Genomic DNA, 15,966 nt, shown 5'->3' with positions numbered 1-15,966 from the left:
TGAATGTTTGAGAAAATTCAACTGTGAAGCCCAGCAGGTTCAGGACTTTGGTTTGTTGGGATTTTTTTTTTTTTTTATTACTGCCTCAATTTCACTGGTTGTGATCTGTCTACTCAGATTATCTGATTCTTCCTGATTCCGTTTTGGAAAATTATACATGTCTGGGAGAGTGTCCAATTTGTTGGAATATAGTTGTTCATAATATGTTCTTACAATCCTTTGTATTTCTTTTGTGTCAGTTGTTAGTTCTCCTCTTTCATGTCTGATTTTATTTATTTGGGTTCTCTCTCTCTCTCTCTCTCTCTCTCTCTCTTTCTCTTAATACATTTTTATTGATTTCAGAGAGGAAGGGAGAGAGAAAAAGAGATAGAAACATCAATGATGAGAGAATCATTGATTGGCTGCCTCCTGCATGGCCTCTACTAGGGATTGAGCCTGCAACCCTGGGCATGTACCCTTGACTGGAATTGAACCCGGGACCTTTCAGTCTGCAGGCGGATGCTCTAACCACTGAGACAAACCAGCTAGGGCCTCTCTCTTTTTTTCTTGAGGAGTCTACTTAAAGATTTGTTGATTTTATATTTTCACAGAACCTGCTCTTGGTTTCATTGATCTTTTGTTTTTTTTTTTCTGAGTCTATTTATTTCACCTCTGGTTTTTATTATTCCCATCCTGTCCTTCTACTCACTTTGGGCTTTGCTTGTTCCTTTTTCAGTTTCTTAAGTGTAAAGTTAGACTGTTTATTTGAGATTTTTATTGTTTCTTGAGGTAGGCCTGTAATGCTATGAATTTTGCTCCTAGGACTGCTTTTCCTGTGTCCCATAGATTTTTGGTTGTTGTGTTCTCATTTTCATTTTTTTAATGTATCTTTTTATTTCTCTCTTGATCTCATTGTTAACCCATTCATTGTTTAGTAAAACATTATTTAGCCTCCATATCTTTGCGTATTTTCCAGTTGTTTTCTTGTGATTGATTTTTCGAAAGTGCTCTCTAACTGCTATCTAATATCTCTAAAAAAGAATTAATAAACTCCACCTCGGTCCAGGTGAGGCCACGTGCCCCTGGGTCCGGGTGAAGCTGGATCCCGGGTCCGGGTGAGGCCATGCGCCCCTGGATCCGGGTGAGGCTGGGTCCCGGGTCCGGGCGAGGCCACGCCCCTGGGTCCGGGAGAGGCCACGCACCCCTGGGTCCGGGTGAGGCCACGCGCCCCTGGGTCCGGATGAGGCTGAATCCCGGGACCGGGTGAGGCCGCACACACCTGGGTCCGGGTGAGGCCACGCGCCCCAGGGCCTGGGTGATGCTGGGTCCTGGGTCCGGGTGAAGCCGCGCCCCTGCGTCCGGGCGAGACCAAACCAGAGGGAGTCGGACCTGCATTACCACCATTTGTCCACCATCCAGAGCTGAAAAGTCAGTGCCGACATGTACACATAAGGAACTGGTGGACATTGAAATTGGGTCTCAAAAGAACTGTTGGTCCAGAAAGAAACTTACTACAGACTGATTCATTTGCCTGTCAGCATAACTATTATTGCTCGTCTCACATTTGGTTCTTATAAGTGTATTTCTAGTGACACATGATCTCGCTCATGTCGGGCCTCAGAAGGAGGGTAGGAGAGGGTGGGGGTTGGGGGGAGAGATCAACCAAGGGACTTGTGTGCATGCATATGAGCCTAACCAATGGTTAAGGACAATAGGGGTGTGGGGGCATCCGTGGGGAGGGGTGGGGGACGGGAATGGGGGGATGAGGACAAATATGTGACACCTTAATCAATAAAGAAATTAAAAAAAAAGAAATGTCAGGAAAAAAAAGAATTAATAAACTCATAGGGGGTTGAGATGCTCATCTTTTCAATGTAAATATTAGTGCACATGTGAGAGATGACTCTATTGCATTTCTTTTTTAGCAGCATGAATCCAATGACTTCAGCAGGCCCCCAGGCCAATACTGTGTTTGTGGCAGCACCCCACAATGGACATCCTGTGATCCCCGGAAACATGTCTCAGGTGCCCCGATATCCACTCAACCAGCCTCAAGTCCACATAATTTCTGGGAACCCACCTGGTTTGGAGCCACCTACATATATGCAACTTGACCAGGGATCCTTTAAAGATGGCAAAGTTTTAGGGGTAAGTGAGATTTCACACTGTGTGCACTGGCCACGTGGCTGGAGTCAGGGGTGGGAGGAGGTTTGGAAACACAGAATCTCCAAATCCAGCAGGTGGGGCTGGAGCTGACCCAGCCTTGCCAAACTCGGGTCTATTAAGAAGCTCAGCTCTACAGCATCACCAGGGCCTCTGGGTGGGACCTTGTATTATCTCTCTTGGGCATTTTAGGAAAGAGAAAGAAAAGCAACAAAGAAGCAGTAAGTTGGAATGTTGGTTTTGTTGCCAGAATCCATGTTGACCCATGTGGCCTCTGGAAGAAGTGGGTCCAGTGAGACAGAAGGTGGATTCTAAACCCAATTTGTTTGAATGGAATCTTTCTCCAATGGGAACAAAATAAGAGCTCACACTGATGTTCCCCAAATGGCTGTCCTGTGTGGGAAAGGGGAAGCCCATTTCACTGCGTGGTTGAATGATGACCATGGATTCTGATCCAGGATGCTCAGGTTGAAATCCTAACTCCACCCCCATATACTACTCATAGTAATGTCAAATGATATAAAAACACCCAATAATTCCATTTATGAGACTTTGTCCTGCAGCCATGCCTGTACACACGAGAAATATGACATGTATGCAGTTTTTTATCGAAGCATGTCTTGTGATAGAAAAAGAACAGAAATAACTGAAATACCTATCAATGAAATACTGGTTAAATCAATGTATTGTACATACAAAGAATGAAATGTGGAGGTTAAAAAGAAACCTCCTTGTACAATGATAAGGACATACCCACAAGCTATATAATTAATGTGGGGGTGGGTTAAGAGCAGACATGGTGTGTAATTTGCTACCATTTGTGCAAATTTAAGGAAATAATGTACTTGTATTCACTGCCATTTTTGTAGTACATACACACACATATGGATGTGTATATACCATCTGGCTAAGAATATGTATTAGTTTCCTAGAACTTCCATAATACAGTACTGCAAACGAGGTGGCTTAGAACACTTAGAAATTTACTGTCTCACCATTCTAGAGGCCAGAAGCTTGTAATCAAGGTATCCATGGGACCATGCTCCCTCCAAAGGCTCTAGGGGTGGATCTGTTCCAGGCCAGTCTCCTAGCTTCCAGTAGGTCCTTGGCTTGTGGCAGCAAAACTCCCATCCTGGCATTCTCCTGTGTTCACTCTTCACAGGGCATTCCTTTAAAAGGATAGCAGTCATATTGGGACCACCCTATTCCAGTACATCTCATTTTACCTAATTACATCTGCAGCAACCCTATTTCCAGACGAAATCTCATTCTGAGGCCCTGGAGGCTTGAACTTCAAGATACTAATTTGATGGGGGAGATGCAGATACATTTCAGTCCTAAACCATATCACCAAAATAAGAGATGAGCACAAAGACTTAATCTACAGCGATGTTTATCGCAGTGTTGTTTATGATATGAAAACGGAAACAATCTTACCTGCCCAATATCCCTGTTCCAACTACTTCACAGATCATCCACACAATGGAATGTGGGAAATCCTTAAAAAGCATATGTTTAAAGAATACTTAATACCATGGGGAATATTATTAAGTTAAATATGCAGGGCCATTTTGTATTAACACTATATATTATTGGGGGGAAAATAACAATGGAGGGCTATACACCAAAATGTAAGTGATTGTAATTCTTTGAGTTGGGGGAAATTATGGCAAGTTTTATTTTTATATTACTCATATAACTTTTTAGACCAAGAAAAGGAAATATTTTTTTAAATAAGAAGGAGGCAAAGCAGCGTGAGGGGTGGGGACTGTGGGCAGGATCCAGTCTCAGAAACAAAGGTCTCAACTTCTGGCTCCCCTGACAGGCCATCCAGATCCTGATCGGCCTGGTACACATTGGCCTGGGCAGCATCATGGGGACCATCATCCCTGGGAGGTACACAGCTATCTCATTCATCGGAGGCTATCCCTTCTGGGCAGGTATCTGGGTAAGTAATGTGGGTTGCCCTGCAAGTGAGTTCCAGAAAGTGCCAATACACAGAGGCCCACCTTGGCAAGTTGTGTACTTTGCAACAGAAGTTTTCCAGCAAGAGAGCACATGGGCTGTGAACCCAGCTCCCGCTTTATTCACCAAGAACATTAGTCCACTTGGGCAGCCGGAACAAATACCACAGACTGGATGGCTAAACAACGTATTTTTATTATCTCACTAGAGGCCCAGCGCACAAAATTGTGCGGGTAGGGTCCCTAGGGCCTAGCCGGCTGCAATCAGGGCCATCTTCTGCCCGTTTGCCAGTCCCTAGGCCACATGCCACCTCCATCGCCAGGCTGTCAGGCCATTGGGATCAGCAGCTCATCCCCAGCTGCTCCGGGGCTCAGGCCTGCGGAAAAGCAGGCGCTGGTGACTTCACCTCCAGGTGCGTGTGCCGGGCCGGCCGTTGATGGAACACGCTGCCCATTCTGGGCCACTCACACCGGAGCAAGTAGGTCGTGGGTGCGCTCTGCAGCTTCCGTCAGCGCCTCAAGCCCCAGCAGCAGCGGCAGCAGCGGGGGTGGCACCCAGGTGAGTGGCCCCGAGCAGGCAGCGTGTTCCATCAGTGGCCAGCCCGGCACACGCGCATGGAGGTGAAGTCACCGGCACCTGCTTTCCCACAGCCCTGAGCCCCGAGCAGCTGGGGATGAGCTGGTGATCCCAACGGCCTGACAGCCAGCCTGTTCCTCCCGCCACCCACCCCGATTCCCCTGTTCACCATCGCTGATCCATCAGAGCTGGGGGCCTGGAGCAGGGACCAAGAAGTCAGCCGTTCAGCCCGCTTGCCAGTCCCCAGTCCCGCCCCACCCCGCTCGTGAACCAGGGAGGGGGGGTGGGGAGAGGGACCGAGAGGTGCTCAATGCACCTCATGGTGACCAGTTGTTTGGTCATCACAGTCATCACGGACACTGGTTTTTTATGTACATAGATAGTTCTGGATGCTGGAAGTCTAAGATCAAGGTGTGGGCAGGGTTGTTTCTCCTGAGGCCTCTCTCCTTGGCTTGTAAATGACTGTCTTCCTCCCTGTGTCTTCACATGGTCTTCTCTGTGTGTGTGTCTGTGTCCTCATAGCTCTTCTTATAAGAACATCAGTTATATTGGATTAGAACCAACCTGGATGACCTCATTTACCCTTAATCACCTCTTTAAAGGCCCTCTCTTCAAATACAATGCTCCTCAACTTAGGATGGGGTTACATCCCCAAAACCCCATCATAAATTGAAAATATCCTGCATCAAAAGTGCATTAAATTCTACACTGTAGAGAATGGGTTGATTGTGTGGCTGACAGCGGGCTGAGGCTGGCTACTTCTGTACAGCGTCACCAGAGTATCTTAGCGCATATAACTCACCCTGGAAAAGATCAAAATTCAAAATCCGAAGAACAGTTTCTACTAAACGCATATCATTTTCACACCATTGTAAAGTAAAAAAAAAAAAAAAAAAGTCCAACTATAGTGAGTCTGGAAACAACCATACAGTCACATTTGGAGGTCCTGGGTGTTAGGACCTCAAAAGATGGATTACGAGGAGACAAAATTCAGCTCATATACCAAGTGACAGCCCTGTAAGGCACCATTGTCCCAAGTGGGCACCTTTTCTCATGAGCCCAACTCAGAGGTCAGGAAACCTTTTCCTACTCCATCAGCCAAGCGCTCACATGCTCTGCAACACAAGCCCACGGCTGGAGCTCCAGAAGAAAAATGTTTCCACCAGGAGTTAAGAGTGGCTGCCCAGCAACAAAACAGTCATTGAAATTAAACAGCAGGGATCAACCTGGAATCTACAGATTAATATTTTGTAGTAACATTGGTTTTTTTTTCCTGGAAAAGCCCATAGTTTTTATCACATTCTCAGGGTGATCTGGAACCCCTTAAAAGGTTAAGAACCGCCCTAACCGGTTTGGCTCAGTGGCTAGAGCATCGGCCTGCAGACTGAAAGGTCCCAGGTTCGATTCAGGTCAAGGGCAGGTACCTTGGTTGCAGGCACATCCCCAGTGGGGGCTGTGCAGGAGGCAGCTGATCGATGTTTCTCTCTCATTGATGTTTCTAACTCTCTATCCCTCTCCCTTCCTCTCTGTAAAAAATCAATAAAATATATTAAAGAAAATAAGGTTAAGAACCATAGGTCCTTTCTCTTCTCCAGTGTATTGTCTTTATGGTCCTTTTACATTCTTCCTAGTGTCGTCCTTTCTACACACACACACACACACACATATACACACACACTCAATCTCTCCTCCTCCCCTCCCACCACCCATCTCCTTTTCTCCCTGCTATATCGTAGTCTGTTTCTCAACTTGAACACTTATCTGTGATTCAAAACAACTTTTCTCAACAATAGTAAAACTCCAGCCCGAGCTGAGTTGCTCAATGGTTAGAGCAATGCTCTGGAACTGAAGTGTTTCGGGTTCAATTCCGGTCAAGGACACATGTTGCAGGCTCATCCCCACCTGCAATTGGGGCCCGTGTGGGAGGCAACCAATCGATGTTTCTCTCTCTTTCTGTCTCTCCCCCTGGCTTCCACTTTGTAAAAATCAATGGAAATATAAAAATATCCTAGGATGAGGATTAGCAATGACAACAACAAAAAAACAAGTATTAAAACTCCAAAGTAACCTGGACATGAACCCAAGTCACCGTACACCATAAGAATTAAATAAAATTGCCTAGAATTATCTTCCACCTTCACGCCCACACAGCATCTGCAAAATGGCAGGGCTTATGTTCTTGGGGGCACTTTTGTCTGAGTACCTCCTTTGTCTCATCTTCTGAGGCTGAGTTCTCTCTATTCTGCATAGACCCAGAGTTGGAGCTCAGCCAACCACAGATACTTGTGTATATAACAGATTTCAGTGGAGTTTGGGGCAATGGAGAAGACTAACACCACAGCCACAAAACAGTTTCTTACCGCATACCACTTCAGTGTCCAATTCCCTTAAGCACCTCAAATGCCTTCCTGGCCATCTCCCCTTCACCAGGCTACTCAGGTGCCCTCAGCCCTTAGGACAGCACTCTCCCTTTGTTCTGCAGGGCACTTTTACCTTTTGTTGCCTTCTTTTAAAAAAATATATTTTCTTTTATTGTAGAGAGAGAGGAAGAGAAACATTAACGTGAGAGAAACATCAGTCGGCTGCCTCCTGCACGCCCCTATTAGGTAATGAGCCTTTAACCTGGGCATGTGCTCTGAGGAGGAATCAACCCGGCAACATTTTGGTGCATAGGACAACGCTCAATCAACTGAACCACACTGGTCAGGGCCTTTGTTGCCTTCTTGACTCCAGGACTATCTATTTCCTAAAGATCATTAAGGTCCTCCTCAAAACCAAAGGCTAGTCTCCTTGGGCACCTCAAAAGGATCAGAAGGGATGTTAGAAGTCCAGCCTTCTGTTTCCATTCTTCTGCATCATGTCTGTATAAAAAGAAGGACGTAATATTGATATTTATTTTTCCACTTATGGGAACATGGCATTCCTCTTACAAGGCACAAGTGGCTAGAGTTAGTTTTCATTGTGACCATCCATTTCCATTCCAAGGCACAGGCATCTACACTGAGCTGGAGTAAGTAGAGGATGAGGGTTAAGAATATGAGATCGGGAGTCAACTACCTGAATTTGATTCCAAGATAAGCTATTTGCTGAATGATCTTAGATGAGTTATTCAAAATCTTTAAGTCTCAGTCCACCCCTCTATAAAATGGGAATAATGATGATGCTTGATAGGCCATTGTGCAGTTAAGTAAGGCAGTTAAGAGCACTTCATGTAGGACTCAGAAAAGCTTCCATTAAACCATAGCTGATGTCCTCTCAGACTCTCACTGACAGCAGGGAATCCCATTACCATTATGCCTGCAGAACATCAGTGTTGAAATAAAAGCACACAATCTACCCTGTAGCCCTCATAGTTGATCTTGGGCATCACAGAGATGCAACATTTTTCTGACTAACTAAGAGGTACTCACCAAATTGTAGACAGGTAAGGACTGATGTTGGGCTTCTATCTAAAAGCAGTAAAAATACGGAACCCCTTCCTTCTTCCCTCAAGAGCCCCCATGCCTGAGTGAATCCTTTTAGGAGGCCAACAAGATGTGCATGTGGGAAAATAAAAGGCAAGAAATGGAGTAATTTTATTGAGTATCTACCATGTACAGGATCTACCATGGGCAAGATATAGCAAATGCTAGATGCAAGGGATTGATTATCTCAATAACAATTAGGAAGACAAATAGTATTTTCAATTTTTTTAAGAGGAAATATACACTTAGAGAAATGAATAACTTACCCAAGATCATGAGAGTTTCAAGTTAAAGTTTAAAACCAGGTGTACTGGATTCTAAAATACATATTTATCCCAATTCACTGCCCTATAAGGGGTGTAAAATAGTTTTTCCTTCCTTCCTTCCTTCCTTCCTTCCTTCCTTCCTTCCTTCCTTCCTTCCTTCCTCCCTTCCTTCCTTCCTTCTTTCCTTCCTTCGTTTCTCCTCTCTCTCTCCTCAGTTGAGTGGGAGATCCCAGCAGAGGATCCTAGGGTGTATGAGAGAACATATGTGTGACCAGAAACAAAGAAGCCTGAAGGTGGGGTCCTGAACCAATCTCTTTCTAAATTCCCTCTTCTGTGCCAGTTCATCATTTCAGGATCCCTCTCAGTGGCATCAGAACAGCTACCAAGATCTTCTTGCCTGGTAAGTCCCATCCTGAGACAGGCTCTCCCAACTATGAACCCCTAGAAGACACACACAACAAGGGAAAGGAGCTCACACACAATGCCTCCCTCATCTTTGCACCTACTTATAACCAGACACAGGGCACTGACACGCATGCTCACTCATACTCACTTACAAGACCACATCAACCTGGACAGAGTCACAAATGAGAGTCCAGAAGATTCGGTGGAAGGAAGGGTAGCATCAGGGTGTGGAGAGTCGGAGAGAATAACTTTCTTAAGATCTTACAAGAGGAGGCAGAAAGCTACCTGGGGTGCAGGGCTCCCCTCTAGCAGAGCAGGCACTGACTGCCTGCAGCACACAGAGCCCAGTGCCAGACATTTCTACAGGGAAGCCAGGGGAGGCTCACAGGGCAGCTTCCCTAAGGAATCCTGCCAAATAAGCTCTGTAAATCAATGTGAGCAAGGTTTGGTGGTCCTCAAGCGTTGGACCAAGAAAGTACCTTGGCTTCTCTCACAAGCAGGTTATCTGGGGCAAGGGGCCCAGAATGAACCAGGCCCAAACCAGATGAGATCTATTTTAAAATCTCCATAGGGAAGGTCAGTACTGGGCATGCCTTTCTGCACATTTACCAGAATTTTGGAGCATGGAGCCTTCACATCCCAAGACACTTGGGTTAAGGTTTCTGCCCATCTCCTGGGGGATAAATGGGTCAAGTATTTCCCAAAGATTATTCTTGGGGACACTTGTCCCATGAGACACTTTATGAAGATGGTTAGATAAACTTGCGGGGGTGGGGGTGGGTGGAAATCTCTTATTTAGTAGTCTACTTCTGGAAGATCCATAATCCAAGTTAAAGGCTCTGAGAAGTCCTGCACAAGTCCTGTTGAACATTTTTCATCCCAGGTGTTTTCAAAGCTAATTTACCACCATTTTAATTTTTTTTTGCATAGTACACCTCTGGCTCCAGAACTAGGATTCTGGGAATTCACATTAAGAATCACAAGTTTAATCTATGCTCAACTCAACTACAATCATTTTTCTCTCACATCCTGACCCTCTGTGTCTTCTTCAGCTGAATGGAAGCTTGGGCTTGAACGTCATCAGTGCAATCTGTTCTATGGTTGGAATCATGCTGTTCATCACAGAGCTGATTATCAACCCCCGTCGTTACTACTATCCCGACTACTATTTTTACTGGGGTATAGTGAGTATCCCTCTTGACCAATGCTCTTCTGGGGTCCAACTTAGCTATGTTTAGGAATTCACCAAGCATCAAAGAAAACAGAGGTGTTGTCAGAATCAGAACAGAGTTTCAAGTGTGTAGCTTTATTGCTGTTACTCTAAGCATGTGACTTCTTAATCTTGGTTTCTATCTTTATAAAACAGTACCATCAGTAGGTGAGTGGATAAAAAAGTTGGGGTACATTTACACCATGGAATACTATGCAGCAGTAAAAAAGAAGGATCTCTTAGCCTTTGAGACAGCCTGGAGGGACCTGGAGAATATTATGCTAAGCGAAAAAAGCCAGTCAGAGAAAGACAAGTATTACTTGATCTCACTCATATGTGGAATCTAATGCACTAAGTAAGCTATTGAACAAAATAGATCTAGAGACATAAAAGCATAGGACAGACTGTCGAATCTCAGAGGGAAGGCAAAGGTCGGTGGGTGGGTGGGAAGAGATCAACCAAAGAACTTGTTTGCATATATGTATAAACCATGGGCACAGACAATAGGGTGGTGGAGGCCGGGGGTGGGGGCAGGCTCTAAGCAGTCAATGGAAGAAAAAAGGGGCATATGTAATACTTTCAACAATGAAGATTAAAAAAAAAAAATACAGTTCCTACCTTATGACGTTGGGAGAATTAGATGCAGTTAGACAGATAATGCACCATACCAACAGGCTGCACCTCTACTCAATGCTTGCCTTCTTGCCCATTACTATGGACAAAGGGTTCGGCAAACGTGTGTGGAAAAGGATGGGGAGTGAATATTTAAGGCTTTGCAGACCATCTGGTTTCTGTTGCAAGTACTTAACCCAGTGTGAAAGCAGCCAGAGAATAGGCATAGACAAATGAGCCAATTCGTGCTGTAGACCCAAGCTATCCAATAGAAATCTAATGTAAGCCTCGTATGTGACTTAACATTTTCTAACATTTAAAAATGAAAAAAAGTAACAGGTGAAATTAATTTTAATAAGACATTTATTTAACCCAATTGATCTAAAATGTCATTTCAATATGTAATTTGTATTAAAAATTGTTAATTTAATATTTTGCAAAGGTGCCACATCTTTGAAATCCAGTGTTGTTTTTGCATTTACACCACATCTCAAGTCCTCTGGTCCTAACAGATCTGAAATTCCAGCTCTGGATGAGTCCCATGTAAACTCAGTGTCTCCCTCTGCCCAGCAGCCCTGTCCTCTCTGCCCACTCAAGGTTATCACTCCATGTGCTTCTCCTCTCTCCCTTGCCCCCACTTCACTTCTACATCACTTTCCCCCTCTTGCTACAGATTTTCTATAAGCATCTAAACCAGTGGTTCTCAACCTTTCTAATGCCGCGACCCTTTAATACAGTTCCTCATGTTGTGGTGACCCCCAACCATAAAATTATTTTTGTTGCCACTTCATAACTGTCATTTTGCTACTGTTAATGAATCATAATGTAAATATCTGTGTTTTCCGATGGTCTTAGGCAACCCTGCTAGCGGTTCTCAACCTGTGGGTCGCAACCCACAGGTTAGAACTGCTGCTGTAGAGCCTAAGACCATCGGAAAACCCAGATATTTACATTACGATTCATAACAGTAGCAAAATTGCAGTTATGAAGTAGCAACGAAAATAATTTTATGGTTGGGGGTCACCACAACGTGAGGAACTGTATTAAAGGGTTGTGGCATTATAAAGGTTGAGAACCACTGATCTAAACACACTTCTTTTTTTTCATCTTAAGAAACAAACCAACCTTCCTTGGTTACTTCAGCTTCCACCCCATTTCTCTGGCCCTCTCTGCAGATAATTCCTTAAAAGAATTGTCTACCTCACAGTCTCCAATTCATTCCTCTCATAATCTCTTGAGCCCACTCTAGCCATATGTTCAGCTTCATTTCTCCAAAAGCCTCCTCTGCTCAAGGTCCCCCATCATTCCTCCTCTTTGGTGGACTCCCAGGCCCTGCAGCTGGTGTTCCTGCACCCACACTGGTTGCTCTCTTCTCTGTTCCTTTTGCTGATTCTTGTCTTTCCCCCAACTTCTCACACTCAGTCCTCGATCTTCTTCTGCTTCTCTCTCTCCTCCCTGCCTTGGCAGTGGCATCCAGTCTGGTGACTTGAAACACTTTCTCTATGAAAATGACTCCAGTTGCATAGCTTCCCGCAAAACATCTCTAGCAAACTCCGGTCTCTTGTATCTAGTTGTCCATTCACCATCTTGAAGTTAACATATTCAAATCTCACCTCTAGGTTTTACTTCCTAAACCCTCTCTCAGGCTGCCTTTTGCAGGTTGGTGGCAACTGCATCCTTACATTCACTGAGGACAAAAACTTAGTGAAGTCATTGACCTGCTCTCTGTTTCCCACACCTCTCAGCAAACTCCTCAGGGAATCCTGCTGGCTTCACCTTTAAAATGGATCCAGAATCCAGCTATTTTCACCAGATGCTCAGTCACCACACTGGCTGGAGACACCAGCACCTGACTTCTAATCTCAGTTCTGCCAATGTCTGATCTTGGAAAGAGAATTCTTCCATTCTGGCCACCCACCCACCTCCTGCCTCAGACTTGAACAAGGAGGGCTGGACTTCATAGCTTAGCAAAAGATGAGCTAAGGGATGGGTTACTGCAAGGGCTCACTAAGCATGAATTAATGCTCACCAAATAATAACTAAACTGCTTGAGGATTCCTTCTCCCCATGGAAGGGTGTTTGTTTCTTTCCAATTACAGTTGGCGTACAATACTGTATTAGTGTCAGGTGCACAGCATAATAATTAGACACATATAATTAATGAGGTGATCACCCCAATAAAGACTTTACCCATATGACATCGTACATAGTCATTACAATGTATAATTGACTACATTCCCCTTGCTATACTTTAATTTACTTCCCTATGACTATTTTATAACTGCTGATTTGTACTTCTTAATCCCTTCACCTTTTTCACTCAGCCTCCAGCTCCCCTCCCATTAGAAAGTTTTATTTAGGAAAGAATGTTTGTTGTTAAAAATATATTTGAAAAGGACCAGTTTCATTTGCAAAGGGCCCTTCTCTCTAAGCTTCTGTGATTCCTTGACTAAGACATCATCATTCTGCTATGCCCTTGCCTGGACATATGTCCAAACCCACATCATTGAATCTTCTACTGAGAAACTACCTCTCCTTAGTGCCTCGAGGCACTATTTTTGTGTCTAACCATGTCTGATTTGAATTATAATTATCTACATCTTTATCTGCCATCTTCACTAGATTGTGCCTCTCAGGATGCTTTCTTAGCCATTCGTAGCAAACAGATGTTTAATAAATGCTTGCTAAATAGGAGGGAAGAAACGGAAAGTGAAAAGAAGGGGTCTCTCCATAAGAGAGAATTCTCTGAGCAGCCAGCTATCACCAATGCCATTTTAAAAATCATAATTGACAAATATCTGTTTGGTACCTACCATGTGCCATGCACTTTCACTTTTATTCTCTCCTGTAATTGGAATCCAAATGGTTATTGGGCTCATTCATCTCTTGTCCTTTTATGATTAAAGTGGATTCTACCCAAACTCTCTCCCCAGATACTGTGGGAGACCTCATTTTCCTGAACATTGCTGGAGAACAGCAAGGGATGGGCTTAGAATTCAGGGGTAGGGAACCTTTTTTCTGCCAAGGCCCATTTGAATATGTATAACATCACTTGCAGGCCATACAAAAATTACCAACTTAAAAATTAACCTGTTGTATTTGGTCAAACATTTAATTAACTTACCTCTAATGCTGTGCAGCTCCAGACCAAATGATTTCTTGGGCCTGGCCGGACGCTCCCCACCCCTGGCTTAGATGTCTCCTGGTGCTCACGTGAAATCTGCTGAATTAGTTCCATTAGGGGATCCTTCGACTGACTGTTTTCCCAAGCTATAAAGACAGTCCCAATTATTTCTCCCCACAAAATGCCATGGTCACAAGCCAGGAAGGTTGCTTGAGTAGCTGACTTTCTCTAAAGGTTCGGAGGGATGGTGGAGGGAACTACTGATGCCTGGAGGTTAGACAGCCCTGCTTTGTAATGTGTTAATTTCTCACAAGATGCCTTTTCCTGCAGACTCCACCTTCCGGTCCCGTCATTGCCCTCCCCTCTCTGTGGCTTGTCCTTACTCCCAAATTTCTCTTCACTCTTACACAGAACAGTTTCACTCTTTCACTGTGTCACCCCAGACCCCATCCTTAGGTCTCGTGCCCTGTACCTAAAACAAGTCACCAAGGTGTCACCCTAAACAATGTTTCCCTTAGAAGAACACAGGTCATAAGTGTTAAAATAATTCTTTTACAAACACACGTGACCCTCACAAAACCTGGAGAGATCTTTTCTCCACGAGGCTGAGACGAGGTTAGAGGACTTCCTCAAAGCCCTAGCCACGGTCCATTGCAGAGCCATGCTTTGAGCCAGACCTCACACTCCCAGGGCACCACTCATGACCTCCGTGTTCCTTCTGGTTCTAGGGCCCTGGAGTAGCTACTTCTGCCGTGCTGTTCATCTTTAGCCTCCTGGAGTTCTGCATCGCCTCCACGTCTGCCCACTTTGGCTGTCAGCTACTCCGCCAGTCACAGAACAGCGTGAGTTTGTAGGATCTTCACAGGCTGTAAACATGCCCCAAAGAGCGTGGGGACCAGAGGGGCCTTCAGGCTCCGCGTCCTGCCCAGAATGTCTAAAGGCGTTTTTGCATACACGGTTCTCACTAATGCCCCTCCTGTACCTATCTTTTCCAGGGGCCGATGGGCTTCCAAACCGTCTACACCAATCCAGGACCAGTGAACCTGCCACCATATCATGTCAGTGTGGTCCAGGGCTCCCAATAAGCCAAAAGTTCTAGAAGCATCTTTCACTGGGACCAAAAGAAGAACTCCCCTTTCTAGGCTTCTGAAATTCAGCTTCTTCCCTTCCCTGACAAACTAAGGAATGTGTTTCCCCAACTGTTGGCACCCTTGACTTCATTCTCTTCAGCCTGTAAATCATGCTGTTCCTCTGTTTAAAAAAGGAGATAGGACTTTGAAGTGGATTTGAGCAAAGAGGTCATAAGACATCAACTTGTGGGACGTCCAGTGCACATATTTATTTACGTACCTGTGTGAGCTTATGAGTTAGCGGATCAAATGTCTAGACAACCCCAGCTTCATCCTCCCAATCATTCACTCACTGAATAAAAATGCACTGAGCATTTGATATGTTCCAGCCTCTCTATTCATGGCAGGAGGAGGGTGAACATGAGTGAACACACAAAGTCCTGGAATGTGTAAACCATTTGCTCCTAAGTGTCCTTATTTAAGGAAGATAAAACCTTGCAATTCATTAGCTGACTGTAAATTACTCAAATTGTTTGGCTTTGTTTAATTATTTTGTCTCAGTTTCCCTTATTCCACCTGTCAAGGAATTTCTCTATTCTAGCTTCCTACTAGCCTGCCTCAATATTTACCAAGTTATTCTGCTTAATGCTTTTTTACTTGCATTATCTCATTTCATAGCCAAACATTACAGAGTGACATTATCTATGTCTTAAGAACAAGAAATATGAAAAATCTGGGACTCAGAAAGACTAGGTAATTTTCCCAAGTCCATACCACTAGTAATTGTGGAAGCTGGGTTTGAATCCATGTTCTCTGCCTCCATATTCCATGCTATTGGCCACCTCATCTTGTCATATCTATTTCCCTCATGGCCACAGGGGGGCACCAGGACCCATGAGCCTTGTGAGCCTTGGAGAGCAGTGAAAGGACCTGAGTGCAGGGTGTGAGTTGGAGTGCTACACAGAGATGAGTAGGACCCTCCAGAAGTGCACTGGGCCATGAGGGAGATAGGGGGCATCAGAAAGGACAGCATGGCTCACTGGAAACTGAACTTGGGTTCCCAAATACTGGCACACCATGAAGCCAGGAAAGGGCTAGAGGAGAGCATTCATGGCAGGAGAACCAGTTCGAG

General features: G+C 44.7%; 1 protein-coding gene across 1 annotated transcript; it reads left to right on the top strand.

Annotated features, from left to right (window-relative positions):
- Positions 1-1,908: 1,908 nt before the first annotated feature.
- LOC103292773 (membrane-spanning 4-domains subfamily A member 8-like) lies at positions 1,909-14,849 on the top strand. The gene is made up of 6 exons (XM_008149032.3): positions 1,909-2,127; positions 3,968-4,090; positions 8,754-8,813; positions 9,871-10,002; positions 14,493-14,606; positions 14,760-14,849. Exons 1-6 carry the CDS (start codon positions 1,909-1,911, stop codon positions 14,847-14,849), a joined length of 738 nt encoding a protein of 245 aa, XP_008147254.2.
- The last annotated feature ends 1,117 nt before the right edge of the window (positions 14,850-15,966 follow it).

This window comes from Eptesicus fuscus, chromosome 13, assembly GCF_027574615.1.
Source record: "Eptesicus fuscus isolate TK198812 chromosome 13, DD_ASM_mEF_20220401, whole genome shotgun sequence".
Taxonomy (NCBI): Eukaryota; Metazoa; Chordata; class Mammalia; order Chiroptera; family Vespertilionidae; genus Eptesicus; species Eptesicus fuscus.
The sequence above is the reverse complement of the archived record's forward strand: the minus strand, read 5'-3'. Positions and strand labels throughout refer to the sequence as shown.

Excerpts from the sequence above, each read along its gene's own strand:
- LOC103292773 (XM_008149032.3), top strand. The coding sequence starts at position 1,909 with ATGAATCCAATGACTTCAGCAGGCCCCCAGGCCAATACTGTGTTTGTG. Across the intron at positions 2,128-3,967 it reads AAGATGGCAAAGTTTTAGGG|GCCATCCAGATCCTGATCGG; the intron begins GTAAGTGAGATT and ends CTCCCCTGACAG. Across the intron at positions 10,003-14,492 it reads ACTATTTTTACTGGGGTATA|GGCCCTGGAGTAGCTACTTC; the intron begins GTGAGTATCCCT and ends TTCTGGTTCTAG.